Genomic DNA, 13,997 nt, shown 5'->3' with positions numbered 1-13,997 from the left:
ATGCAGTAATTAAGGCTTACTAGAACAAAGTTTGACTCTAGTGGTCCCCTTAAGACTAACAAAGTTTATACCTTGAATCAAAACTTCATTGGTCTTAAGGTGTTGCTGGATGCAAACTGTTCTGCTGTTTTAGACCAACATAGCTACCTACCTGAACATCTTTCTAGGGAAAGGTACATTTACTTAGTCTGCTGAAAGGACAGCATAGCAGCCAGGAAGAGAGAGAACTCCTCCAAGTTTTGTATTATCAGTGGACCAAACCTTGACGTCAGTACACAGGAGTCTGTATTAATTATACTGGTTCCACAAAAGTATTATTGCTTCCCACCTGAAATGATTTTCTAACATCAGAATAATGGCTTGGATCCAAATAAGACCATGCTGAATACCATAATTCTGCTGAAGCAAAAGATGGGTGGATGTTATTACAGATTATTTCTCTCACACATCAGTTAGGACAACCAAACTCTGCTCGGGTCCAAATGAATGTATTTCTTAGCTCTGCTCAGATGTCCCTCAAGTGTAATTATTTCAGCGTTCAGCATTTGCACTCACTTGAACTTTCCCAAGAAGGAATCTGCTATAAGTGCTCCAAGGATAGGTGTTAAGTAGCAGAGAGCAACAAATGTATGGTAAATTGCTGTAGAAAGATCATCAGACCAGTGCAGAAAATACTTGAAATAGAGAACAAGAACAGCTGTTGGAAGGAAACAAGAAAAAAATTAAAGAATCACTCTATAGCAGATTTGGTTTTTATACCCTGCTTTTCATTACCTGAAACAATCTCTAAGTGGTTTATAATTGCCTTCCCTTCCTCTCCCACCAACAGACACCCTGTGAGGTAGATGGACCTGAGACAGCTCTGAGAGAACTGTGATTGGCCCAAGGTCTCCCTGCTGGCTGCATGTGGAAGAGTAGGGAATCAAACCCACAGTTCTCCAGATTAAAGTCTGCTTCTCTTTAACCACTACACCATGCTGGTTTTACACAAATATGGTCATAAATATCTAACAAGAGTGAAATAGGTAACAAAACAAAAAAATCACCTCGCATTCCATAATAGGAGAACCTTTCACAGAATTCATTGATGACTATGAAGAAGATGCTGATTGGGTAACCAAAGCAACCTGGCTGATAGAGGAGAGAGAGAGAAGTGATTGAACCATATATATATATATAATTTATGTTAGACAATTTATGTTGTCTAAGCAAGTAGTGATTCCCCCACTTTTTCTTTGGAAAAATTTGTGTTTTAAAAATGGACCATTTTTAACTTTTGACTTTTTTTTTTGCTTTGCTTTTGAAAAGCTCATGTTTTTAAAATGGCCCGTTTACTTTTAAAAATCAAAAAATTAAAAATTTCTATGTGGGGAAAAATTTAAGAACAACCCCTAGCAAGGCTTGAACTCACAAAGCTGCAATCTCCATGCAAGTGCTTTACTTACTGAGCCACCACAGACACACTGCACTTAAAGCTTGTATGCTATGTATGCCAGGTTTTCTGGCATTTTCTCTCTTTTTTCCAAAGACAGAAAAGCAATGGCTCCTTAGATTGGTTTTAAGAGAAAAGCAAAAAGAAACTGCCAAACTGGGAGGGAAAGAGCAAAGAGCCCTGATGAGCATCCCCAACTCCCATGTGCAGCACACGTGGGGATTGGGAGAAGGGCAATGTCGAAGGGAGCAGCTGGAGGCAAAGAATGGCTGGTCTTTATCCCCTTCTGATATGAGTGCTTATTGCATTACTTAAGGGGGCTTGTAAAGCAGGGAAAATGACTTCACAGCATCACAGCTCAGACAGAATGATGGCAGGATTAAAATGGACCCACTGGGAGTGAAAGGGGCTGCTCCTGCCTGAAACAAACCAATCAACAGAGACCTCTCCACAACATCTGTGCTGGAGACATGGCTGGAATGGAGGGGGGGGAGAAAAAAAAAAGGTAGGACATCTGCACCCAGAAGAGAGTGCAATGGGCCTGCATTTCCCCAACAAAGTAGAGAAAATCCATTCTCAGATATGCCCGGGAATAAGTGGAATGACTCCAGATTCTGAGCAGTGCAGATGGGGGGGGAGGGGGAAGCAAGCAGCATCAGGTGCAAATTTCTTTCTTTTAACAGAGAAGAATGAGCTTCAAAAGCCCAGTGCAGATAAGACCCAGTAGTCTAGACTTTGGGCTTCATAGACCAAAACCAAAATTTTGAATTTTGCCTTCAAAAGCAATAGACATTTAGGGAACACATGCTCTCAAAAGTGCTGGGTTGAATCTAAACTGAGTGTTCCACTAAAGAAAGGCATTTCTGTCACTTGAGCATGACTTCCCTGCTCCTACTGCAACTCACTGATCTCCCCAAAATGTTGTTTCTGGGGAATATGGGACCCTCATAAACAACATGAGAAACCAGTCAGGGGTATGCAGGAGGACAGATGGAACTTACTCCTCCAGTTCCATTGGCAACATATTTCATCTGGCTCCAACCCATAATACTTATCAAAAAGCACTTACCACAGATTTTCTAGGTCCTCGGTCTTTCTCTAGAAGAAAAACAGAAAAAGACTGTGAGGATCTGTAAGTAACCTTCACAAATGGAACATTAGAAAACAGACATGTCAATGGTTTGATTGTACTGTTGATGCAATAAAATGAAAGCTGTGTGTTATATATATTTTTAAAACAAGCCCCAAATGGGATTTTTGGAGTCATATTTCTAACAAGCTTGTACATTGATGAAATGAAAGCATCTGTGAAATCAATGAAGAAATGCGTAAATATTTTACAGCTTTGGCCGTAACTTAGCGAACCGTGGAAAGACTTGTCGTTTTAAAACAGGGATTGGGAAACCTCAACACTCAAAACCATGCTACGTGGTGCTCATTCAGCCTGTGAAAACCCTCTCCATCAGTGTGGAACAGACTGGATGATGGAAGAAACTGAGGCCCTGCTGAGGGGGGTTGCCAGCTCTGGGGTGCGACATGCCTGGAGATTTTGGGGTGGAGCCAAGAGTGGTGGTATTTGGGGTGAGGAGGAAACTCAGTGAAACACAACGCTATAGAGTCCACCCTCCAAAGCAGCTATTTTCTCCAGAGAAACTGATCTCTGCAGTCTGGAGGTGAACTATAATTCTAGGGGATCCCCAATTACCACTTGGGCACTGACATCCTGAGCCCTGATGGAAAGGTCCACCTAAACCTGTGAGGCCCAAGGGCCAGTAAGGAAAGCCATGGTCCTGCTTGCTGCAAACCACAGGATGGGAGTCTGCTGCAACTTGATCCCTCCAAAACAGTTCTTCCCAACCTATGGGTCAGGACCCAGAAGTGGGTTGTGGGCCAGCCCTCCCTAATGGCCACCCCTGCCCTTTCCATTGCAGTCTTTTGTATCTTGCAGACCAAGGGGAGAGGAATGGGAAGGCGACTGTAAGCCGCTTTGAGCCTCCTTCGGGTAGGGAAAAGCGGCATATATGAACCAACTCTTCTTCAAGATCTGACCCTGGAAACAATATCTTCCATGTTACACATTAATTGGTATTTTTGTCTTCATTGTGTATACATGTTGATCAAGTAAAATATATCCTGATTGATGGTTCCTCGCTAGAGTGAGTGAGAATCTTAAAGGGGATTAGAGAGAGTAATGGAGAAGAAGAAGGAGGTCAACAAACGTTCCAAACTACACCTTCTTGTCACCCATCTCTCCAGCCCCACGCCCTCATTTGCCACCACACCACCACAACCCCCCCCCACAACACACAGATTCAACCCCACGCCCTTGCAGACTGCACAATCTCTCCCCTTACTCTTCCCACCCTTAAGCTCTAGTGCCATTGTATTCCTGGACACAATGGGCTTTGTCCGTAGTCTAGAAAAAAATGTACCACCAATCTCAGTCAAAACAGTGGAGAGATGCATAAGGAAAATGGCATAAAATGGAAAAGATCACTGCATTAAAAGAGTCATTGCACTTGATGAGAGTCATAGTACAGAAAAACATTGCCTGACTGGCATTAGTTGTACAATATTGCACTTTCACGGAAAAAAAGAATACTTTGTGCCACAAAAGATAGTGTTCCTGCACTGACTGGAAAATGAAGGAAATTTAAAAAATTTATGAAAGATAAAATTGACTGTCCAACAACTTAATTTCACTACATCATCCATCTGAAAAAACCCCTACATGCTAAGACTTCTAATTGGATCCATTGCTCTTTTCCAGCGTTCTGCAGGGCCTGCAAAACGGAGCTCTTCCGCCAGGTCTACGGTTGAGGCTGGGGAAATCAATGGGAAATCAATGGGGACCCCTGGTGTCTAGCTACCACTTTTGAGTATCTTGTCTCTCCTGCCTCCTCCCTCTGGAGATAGTAGTAGGAGTGGGGATGGGGGGGGGGTCCACCATGTTGCTGCGTTGTCTTTTTTTGTATCAGTATTTCTTGTGCATTTTAATGGGATTTTAGTGGGAGTTTTAACTGGACACCCGTAACCCACCATGAGCCTGCTTGGGAGTGGTGGGTAACAAATTTAATAATAATAATAATAATAATAATAATAATAATAATAATAATAATAATAATAATAATAATACAGTGGTGTAAACTGTGAATTTCCTTTCATCTGCCTTGACCCACAGACATGTTCAAGTTCTGTAAGAAGAGATGGGCACCCCTTATAGTTAAATCATGGTAGATTTGGGTGCCCCTTGTAAACTATTTAGATGCAATCAAAACCTTTTTTCAACAAAAAAGGGACACATCCACCCTGAACAAAATGATAAATGTCTGACTGAACTAATGTTTCCAACATACATTACCACCCACCTAAGCTAACTTCACCTAAATTTTCAGAGTAAGGGGAAGCTAGCTTTAGACTTTTATTAAACCCTGAATGCTGCAAAACTAGAAGGGTTTTTTGCTTCCCCTCTATAAAATTCTGCTTTCCACTACTTCTAATACATAGAAAAGCTGTTGCTTTATTGCACAGCGTTGATGAGACAGATACCTGAGAACTGGAATCAGCATTTCTTGACAGATTGGTCTTCCTCCAACACTTGCTATCCAAAGCTTATTACTGGAGGACTGGACCTGGGACCTTCTGCATGCAAAACATGCATTCTACCCCTGAGCTGTAGTTCCTTTAAGATGGCTGACTAGACATATAGTAAACAGCCTGAAAAAGAACTTGATATGTTTATAGTAAACACTTCCACTGGCTGTGGTCACCCCCAGCAGCATTTCAATAGCAATCAAAAAGCAATAAATCAAGCCCTTCAAAAGCAAGGAACATCAGAAGGCACGTCAAGGAGGAAGCAAATGTTTAAGATCAGCAGTTGGACTGCTTATGAACTGGTTGATTCATACACGGTATCCGTTTTTGATGTTAATTGCAGCAACTGCAAAGGGACAGCGCCAAACCTAACCTCCCCCAGGGCTGATTTTCTGGCATGTGTACTTTGGAAACATGGTAGACAAGACAAAAATGTCCAGACAAGACAAAGCAAACAAAGTTATGTCAGGGTACTTGTGTCTACTCAACACTTGCAAGCAATGCAACACAAACACAAAAGCACAGATTATAGATTCAGGTGGGTAGCCATATTGGTCTGCAGTAGAACGAAGTTTGAGCACAGAAGCACCTTGCAGACCAATAAAGTTTTATTCAAGGTATAAGCTTTGTTCTGCTGGTATCTGAAGAAGCGTGCATGCACGTGAAAGCTTATACCTTGAATAAAACTTTGCTGCACTGCCAGTCAAGTGTCAGATCACAGTGGCATTCAAATTAGACAAATTTAATTGGATCATGGTGTGTGCATTTGTAAGTGGGTGTGCTAAAGCAGTTTCTTTCAGTTTGGAAGAAACCTGCTTGTTTTTCTATAATACTAACGCTAAAACAGCTGAAAAGTTTTAAACATAATACCCCTAATTCTTAATGTTCATGCTACAGAGCTAGTTTGGTGTAGTGGTTAGGAGTGCGGACTTCTAATCTGGCATGCCAGGTTCGATTCTGCGCTCCCCCACATACAACCAGCTGGGTGACCTTGGGCTCGCCACGGCACTGATAAAACTGTTCTGACCGAGCAGTGATATCAGGGCTCTCTCAGCCTCACCCACCCCACAGGGTGTCTGTTGTGGGGAGAGGAATGGGAAGGCAACTGTAAGCCGCTTTGAGCCTCCTTTGGGTAGAGAAAAGCGGCATGTAAGAACCAACTCTTCTTCTTCCCTTCTTCCATTGCTCCCAAGCCCCTCTCCCGCAGAGCTTTGTCCATTATTTGCAGTATGGGAAGCTAGGTTTATATATAATCTCAGATTAAAGTTTGCATGACAGTGGAGCCAACTATCAGCACTTCTTGAGTAACTATGTACCTGATGACACTATCTTTAAGATAAAATCCAAGTACAGGAAGCACTTGTACTTTAGATTTCTGTTTTGTGAACTAAGCATATCTGTAGTAGGTGCTATTAAATAAACTCTGTCCCTTCTTATTCTAGAAGCACTGTGGTTCATAGTCCACAATGCACAGAGCACTGGCAATTTAATATAGTAGTGGCATGCACTGGACGAAAACAAACAGTAGAAAACAGCAGAACTCCAGTAGCACCTTAGGGACGGACAAAATTGTGGCAGGGTATGAGCTTTTGTGAGAAGTGAGCAGTGACTCACATAAGTTCCCTCCCTGCCACAATTTTTGTCCTTCAGGTGCCTACTAGACTCTTGCTCTTTTCCACCACTACAGTCTAATATGGCTACCCATTATGAAAAGTAAATACAGTTAGGGAGAGTCATATCCTACTCAGAAAATCTCTTCAGCCCTACATGGGGGGAAACTTTGTATGCAGAACTCCTCTTTGGTTCATATTGCATCAAGGCAATTATGTGCATCCTCTACCGTGTGCAGGAAAAGCTTTTAGCATGCAATCACAACTGCTTGAAGGACTTGGGCTCCCACCCCTGAAAAGGCTCCATAAGCAAGAAGCTGCCTCTAACAACACTTTGGAACTCCCAAACATTCTAAAACAAGAACTATGGTGGCTCAAACAATGTTACCTGAAAGTGCAATTAGAGTTCCCAAAGTGATATTAAAGCCATACATTATCAATTGCCTCTTCCTATCTTCACCACAGAGTACTTGCATCCATGTTTACCTTTTAGGCAAATGGATTCTCTTGCACTGGTGAATGGAAATATCAATATTTGAAGAGGCACCATATGGATCCGCTGTAAACCTAATTGTACTGATGTACAGAATTCAAAACTGATTTAAGCTGTTCTTGTAAAACTGGCCCGATCGTCAATGAAATATCATCGAAATATGATAGGTAATGAAAGATCATTAGCCAAAGCCCACACTTTTATCTCCCTCCCCTGCATTTTGATGGGCTGAGCTCTGCAAGATAAAGAAATTTGTAGGGGAGCTAAGAGAGATAGGAGTTATATAAGAGCTTAAAATATTTTTGAATGTAAACAAGATTGCTATTTGAGACAAGAATACCCTCAAATTGGTCTGATCACCTTCCCCATTCTAGGAAGAATTGCTGTATATGAATATATAATTATTACATGATCAACATAATGTACTCATCAACAGTTCAAAAGTAGTAAGGACGTGATTAATTCATCTACACCACAGTCAGTATGGATTGACACTAGCTAGCTAGAACTTTAGGTTTAGCTCACATCTGTGTTTCCATTTTACAACTGTACTTTGATTAGCAGTCACCAGTAAGTAACAGCAAGCTCTGTGCCAGGGGCCCTACATAGTGCCTGTGCAATATCCCTACACTTAGTACTGTGTGCCCTAGTATACATTGTCCCCAAAGCTAAGAACAAATCCTGGATTTTATTCTTCTTCTTATTATTATTATTGTTCCACTGGAAAAGGAGGTGTTTCAGGGAGCAACCATTTGGAAACTATGGTTTTCATCATAGAAGCAGCAGCATTGTTTTTGTACCCTGCTTTTTTCTACCTGAAGGAATCTCAAAGCACCTTCCCTTCCTCTCCCTACAATAGACATCCTGCAAGGTAGGTGAGGCTGAGACAACTTTGAGAGACCTGTGACTGGTCCAAGGTCAAGAGTGGGGAATCAAACCTGGTTCTCTAGATTAGAGGTTGCTGCTTTTAAATAATAATAATAATAATAATAATAATAATAATAATAATAATAATAATAATGTTTTTATTACTACCCCTCTTAACCACTACGAGCCTCTTGTGGCGCAGAGTGGTAAGGCAGCGATATGCTGTCTGGAGCTGTCTGCCCATGAGGTTGGGAGTTCGATACCAGCAGCCGGCTCAAGGTTGACTCAGCTTTCCATCCTTCCGAGGTCGGTAAAATGAGCACCCAGCTTGCTGGGGGGTAAACGGTAATGACTGGGGAAGGCACTGGCAAACCACCCCGTATTGAGTCTGCCATGAAAACGCTGCAGGGCGTCACCCCAAGGGTCAGACATGACTCGGTGCTTGCACAGGGGATACCTTTACCTTTTTTTAACCACTACACTGAGTGAGTTCTCAAGGAAAATGTTTGACAGAACTGCCTAACATTTTGTAAACCTCCTATGTATGCTTGGTTCCCCCCCTTCCCCCACCATAAAAGACATTTATTACAGGCACCCACTTCCAGTTAAAATTTTAAAAGTGTCCAGTTTTCAGCAAGGTAGGGACCCTTGCTTCATGTCCAACTTGTTGCTGATTCCTAAGCATCATGATTCTGTATAAAAGATAGAAGCTTCTTTTTCTGTCCCCCTGTCAAATCTATGTATGCCACCTGATTTCAAAGCCATAATAATTCTCATGTTACAGCTAGGGGTTGCCCCCTTCAGTTTGGGAGATTTGGGGGTACAGCCTGAAGAGAAGGGGGCACGAGGTGGGAGGGGATGTAAGGTCTGAGTCCATTCTCCAGAGCAGCTATTCTCTTCAGGGGAACTGATCCGTCATTTGGAAATAATTCTGGGAGATCTCCAAGCCCCACTTGGAGGCTGGCATCCCTAGTAACATCCTACTCAGAAACGACTATTCCACCACACAGTTGGGAATTTCCAACCATCCTCCAAGTAGTCTTCCTCAAGCTTAAGAAGTTTTTCTTCTTATGAAAGAGCCACTTGAGTTGCAGGAAGCCTTGTGCCAAAAGAACAAGCATGACACCGATGTTTTTATATATAGACTGTGCCCGGTGGAATAGTTGAATAGGATAAGATCCACCCCAGTCTTTGTTAATTATAGAACAGGCTTTCTCAACCAAGGTTTCAGGAAACCCTGGGGTTTCTTGATGGCCCTGGAGGGTTTTCCCGAATGGGTGGGAGTTAATTTTTAAAACTTTGATAAACATTTATCAGATGATATGACCATATATGCTCATGTTGATCTGCCTCCCTCCCAAAATAGCCGATAATGGGCCTGGAGGGGGTAGGAAGGGGAGGGACCCCAGGTGGGCATGTACACGGCTATGTTACTCCACCATATTCTGTACAATCATATCACTTCTGGGATTTCTTGAAGCCTGAATAATGTTTCAGGGGTTTCTCAATGGTAGAAAAAAAATTGCAAAAGACTGCTATAAAATAATCCTGAAAGTTGAGCAAGTTGAGAAAGGCTGCTATGAAATAATCCTTAAAGTTTTCACTAGAACTGGGAATATACTTGAAATTGTCACTCAATGTATGCTAATATGGCCTCACTCCCCAAAAAGGACTACATTTCAGAGTTACTCTTAAATTTAAAAACTTATTTTATATTATACCCCACCTTTCTCACATTGCTCCCCTCAGCTCTCTTTTATCCTCGCAACAACCCTATGACGCACGCCAGGATGGGTAGCCACGTCAGTCTGCTTGAAGCAGTAGAAAAGAAGAAGGGTCAAGCAGCACCAATTGGTGGCAGGACTTGAGCTTTCATGAGTCACCGCTGACTTCTTCAGATACAGTGAATCCATCTTTACAATTGGAGAGCAGAGTGATTTCCCTTTCTCCTGAGAATTGATTTTCTCTTCCCCCTGCTAAGCCAGGCTGTTTTGAGCTGCAATTTTACAGTTCTTTAACCATCAACGTTAAAAACAAAACAAAACAAAACACAGCAGCAAAAGCCAAAAGAAAAAGAAGTGTGCTGACTGACCACAGTTTGCTACCCAAACGAACTTCTACACTCCTGGCCTGACCTAGATCTATGGATGCAGGACTCTGGGCACACCTCCTTTTCATCTTTTAATTATAAAGGTTGCCTCATTAACAAGAGACTGAAACTGAAGCACATGCATCTAACTGAAACTGAAGCGCATGCATCCAGGCATCGCAAAAGCCAAGGCAACCCTCTGCAGGCTCATCTGTAAACAAGTTCTGTGGGTTTCACTGTGGTTGGGGAGCCTCTGTCCTGATCTTTGCTCGCCTCAAGAGTGTGACCTGCAGGATCACACGCCTAATTATCTCAAGCAGGCATTCAGCTGTAGGGGCTGCCCACCTCAGAATCAGTTCCTTGTGCTCTAGAACAGGGGTAGTCAACCTGTGGTCCTCCAGATGTGCATGGACTACAATTCCCATGAGCCCCTGCCAGCAAATGCTGGCAGGGGATCATGGGAATTGTAGTCCATGGACATCTGGAGGACCACAGGTTGACTAACCCTGCTCTAGAATATGACCCTCTGAACCTACAGATATAACACTTTTCCTGGAGAAAACCGTTTTTGGAGGATGGAGTCTATAACGTTGGGCCAAGGTCTCCCCCTCCCCAAACCCTGCACTCTCTTGGCTCCGCCCCCAAGTGTCCCGGAATTCTCCCATCCAGAGTTGGCAACTCTGTACTCCACAAAGCTGTTAACAGGGGGAAATGGAGGGGGTAACCAAACACGACACCTAAGCAACAAGACATAAGGATGTCAGTCCCCAGGTCCTGGTTCTACAGCTCATCTCCAGGCGACAATCAGTACCCCTGGAGAAATGACTGCTTTGGGGGATAGACTCCATGGTAGTATACTCCAATAAGGTCTCTCCCCGCCGCAAATCCTGCCTACTCAATTACACATCCCCTGCGAAGGACCAAGATTTCCCAGGGATGCGCTGCAAAGTCTTCTGAAGGCAGTCTCTTCTCTCTCCCCCCCCCCGAAGTTCAACAGGAGATGCTTCTTCCCTCAGCCAGTGCACCACCACTCAGCCTCGCCCCTGACTGATTCCTGCCGCTCCTGCAACTACTAAAGCGCCAAATATATATATAATGTATATCCCGAGGGGAGGAGCGGCTGCCAGACACTGAAGAAATCCGGCCGGGAAAGCTGCGCCTTGAGAGCGAGGCGAGCAGGCGTCTTCCGCACCAGCCACGAAACGGCGCGCTCCGGTTTCCCGCCAGCCCCCGGCGAGGGGCGCCCGCAGCCTTCCCGTCTCCTCCTCCTCCCTCTATCGCGCGCCAATGAGGGGCCGCCTGGAGCCCCCCAGAGGCTTCCTTGGCACGCTCCATCCTCGCGCCGGGCATCTCGTGTCCCCCCCCCCCCAAGAGTGAGGCGGCCGGCCCCTGACTACGACGTGCGGGGGGCTCTGGCCCCTGGCTCCCCCCTGCAGCCGGCCCCCCTGCCACGTACCCATGGTGGGTGTGCCCGCGGCTGGCGTCCCCCGGTGCTGCTCGGGCAAGGGCAGGATGGAGTGGGAAGCCCCGGGCGGCCAGGGCTCGCCTTTAAAGCCTCCGCTCTTGGCCCCGGGCCAAGCCCTACCCGGTGATACCTGGCCAAGGTAGCGAGGAGGAGGCCGGCCGGCCGCTCGGCTCCCCAGGGAGGCGGAGAGCTTGGCTGGCTCGCCAAAGAGATACCCGCGAGGGCGGGAGGGGAGCCGCCCCGGAGGACCAGCCAGGCGATCAGCGGGCAGTGGGGGGACTCCGGAGGAAGCACCAGGCGGAGGCTGAAGCCCCCTGGATTTAGGATGGAGGGGAGGACCTCTTCTGCTACAGGATTTGCCATGGGAAGAGGGGGGAGCCCCTGACAGCACCTCTGGAGTTTCACCTGGGACTCCTTAGTAGAAATCCAGCAAGGGGTGGAGGTTTTCTCGCAGCTGAGAAAACTGGAGTGCCCCTACCTGCCAACAACTGACTGGGAAATACCTGGAAGATTGGGAGGGGGGTAATCTCAGTGGGGGACAATGCCATAGAGTCCACCCTGCAAAGTAGCCATTTCCTCCTGGAGTTCATTTCTAAACACAGATCTCCAGGTCCCACCTGGAAGTTGGCAACTTGTACAGGCAGCAAGGGGTGGAGGTGTGAAGGGAATTAAGGACACTTGCTGCAGGTGAGGGAAGGTGTCTGTGGAAGGGCCACACAGAAAACTCTTTCAGAGGTAGTCAGATATGGCAGGAATAGAAGGTGGTAGGAGAAGATGCCCCAGGTGGTGAGTTTGTGTTTGAAGCCAGGAAGAGGAAGAAAATAAAGGGAGAAGAGGGGAGGGAGGATAAAGGTATGTTCTAATAACTCTCGTTCAGCTATGCATTCAAGAGGCTTTCTTTTATAATTCTGCCTTTCTCTATCTGAGAGACAATAACAAATTATGGTACTAGTAAGAATGTGTGAGAATCTATATATAGAATAGAATCTATATATAGAATCTACCATGCCCTTCCTCCGTGGAGTTTAGGGTGACGTACATAATTCAATTTTGTTCTCAATTGTATTCTCAAAACAGGTTAGAATGAGGAAGATTGACGGGTCCAAAGTTGCACAGTGAGCTTCTTGGGCAAGAGGGGATGTTGTGTCTTTAATATATTATGGACACAGTAGAAGAATAGAATAGAATAGAATAGAATAGAATAGAATAGAATAGAATAGAATAGAATAGAACCATAGAGTTGGAAGGTACCTCCTGGGTTATCTAGTCCAGCCCCCTGCACAATGCAGGACACTCATAACCCTACCGCTCATCCACTGTAACCTGCCACCTCCTTGAATCCTTCACAGAATCAGCCTCTCTGTCAGATGACTATCCAGCCTCTGTTAAAAAATTTCCAAAGATGGAGAACCCTCCACCTCCTGAGGGTTCTCTGGGAAACCGCTCTGTCAGGAACTTCTTCCTTATGTTTAGACGGAATTTCTTATGAATTAATTTCATCCCATTCGTTCTGGTCCGTATAAATTCTACTTCTAGGTGCATACTAGTTTGAGGTGCATGGTTTGCATTTTTGTTACTTTAAATTGTCATATGGCTGAATTGCAGAAATTGGGGAAATAATGGCCTTAATTCATAATTGTCTAAAATTAGTTAAGCACGGAAATCTTCCCCATAAAGATGTGGCATTTCATATTTATCTGCATGGCAGTGGGTAAACTGTAGCTGTGGAGTGGGGTGGGGAAATAGGCAGCTACATGCTGTGTGGTTGTAGTCGTATGTACCTTTGATTGCGAACAAATGGCCTTAAATTCTGTAGGGATAACTTCTGAGAAAACATGAGTAATAATTAGGCTGTGGATCACTCAGAAAGTTCCATGATTGCTTTAAGGTGTTTTCCCTGTGCGGAGAGACTGCTTTGTGTAATTGTTCAGCTTCTGCTGCAGCTACCAGTACAACGCAGTGGCAGCTGGATTTCTACATGGCAGGTTCCCCCATGGTTTCTCTGCCTCTATCTTTTGCCTCTGCCACTTCCTCCCCCTCCACGTCGCTACATCACAATCTGTACATTGGGTTCTTAAAATTCTCAGCACAGAAGGAAAAAAAATTATACACTGCTTTTAACTACCTAAAGGAGTCCTGAAGTGACTTACAAACACCTTTCCCTTCCTCTCCCCACAACAGACACCCTGTGAGATAGGTGGGGCCGGGAGAGCTATAACAGAAATGCTCTCTAAGAACCGTCATAAGGGAACTGTAACTAGCTCAAGCTCACCCAGCTGGCTGCATATGGAGGAGGTTTCTTTCAATATATTTCCTCCTAATGGAATTGAATGGCATCTTTGAAGTTTTAGCACAGTAGTAGAAATTGCCCAGTCTCTAAAATGTTGCAATTCTTTTTAACTTATTAAAAACAATTATAATATTATACAATCTAATAACCTTTGGTT

The 13,997-nt window shown here is 44.5% G+C and overlaps 1 protein-coding gene across 2 annotated transcripts in view; it reads right to left on the bottom strand.

Moving 5' to 3' along the window:
• The window catches only part of SLC15A1 (solute carrier family 15 member 1), a 40,171-nt gene extending 28,528 nt beyond the window's left edge, over positions 1-11,643 (bottom strand). Inside the window, exons 1-4 of one of the 2 annotated variants that reach the window (XM_077343843.1) lie at positions 11,542-11,643; positions 2,502-2,530; positions 1,047-1,131; positions 556-697 (exon numbers count right to left, since the gene is read on the bottom strand). In XM_077343843.1, the coding sequence (XP_077199958.1) occupies positions 556-697; positions 1,047-1,131; positions 2,502-2,530; positions 11,542-11,545 (260 nt within the window). In that variant the 5' untranslated portion in view covers positions 11,546-11,643. The remainder of the gene's footprint in view (positions 1-555; positions 698-1,046; positions 1,132-2,501; positions 2,531-11,541) is intronic. The other variant, XM_077343845.1, reaches the window with a different exon arrangement.
• Between the last annotated feature and the right edge of the window lie 2,354 nt (positions 11,644-13,997).

This window comes from Paroedura picta, chromosome 6, assembly GCF_049243985.1.
Source record: "Paroedura picta isolate Pp20150507F chromosome 6, Ppicta_v3.0, whole genome shotgun sequence".
In the NCBI taxonomy this organism is placed as follows: domain Eukaryota; kingdom Metazoa; phylum Chordata; class Lepidosauria; order Squamata; family Gekkonidae; genus Paroedura; species Paroedura picta.
The sequence above is the reverse complement of the archived record's forward strand: the minus strand, read 5'-3'. Positions and strand labels throughout refer to the sequence as shown.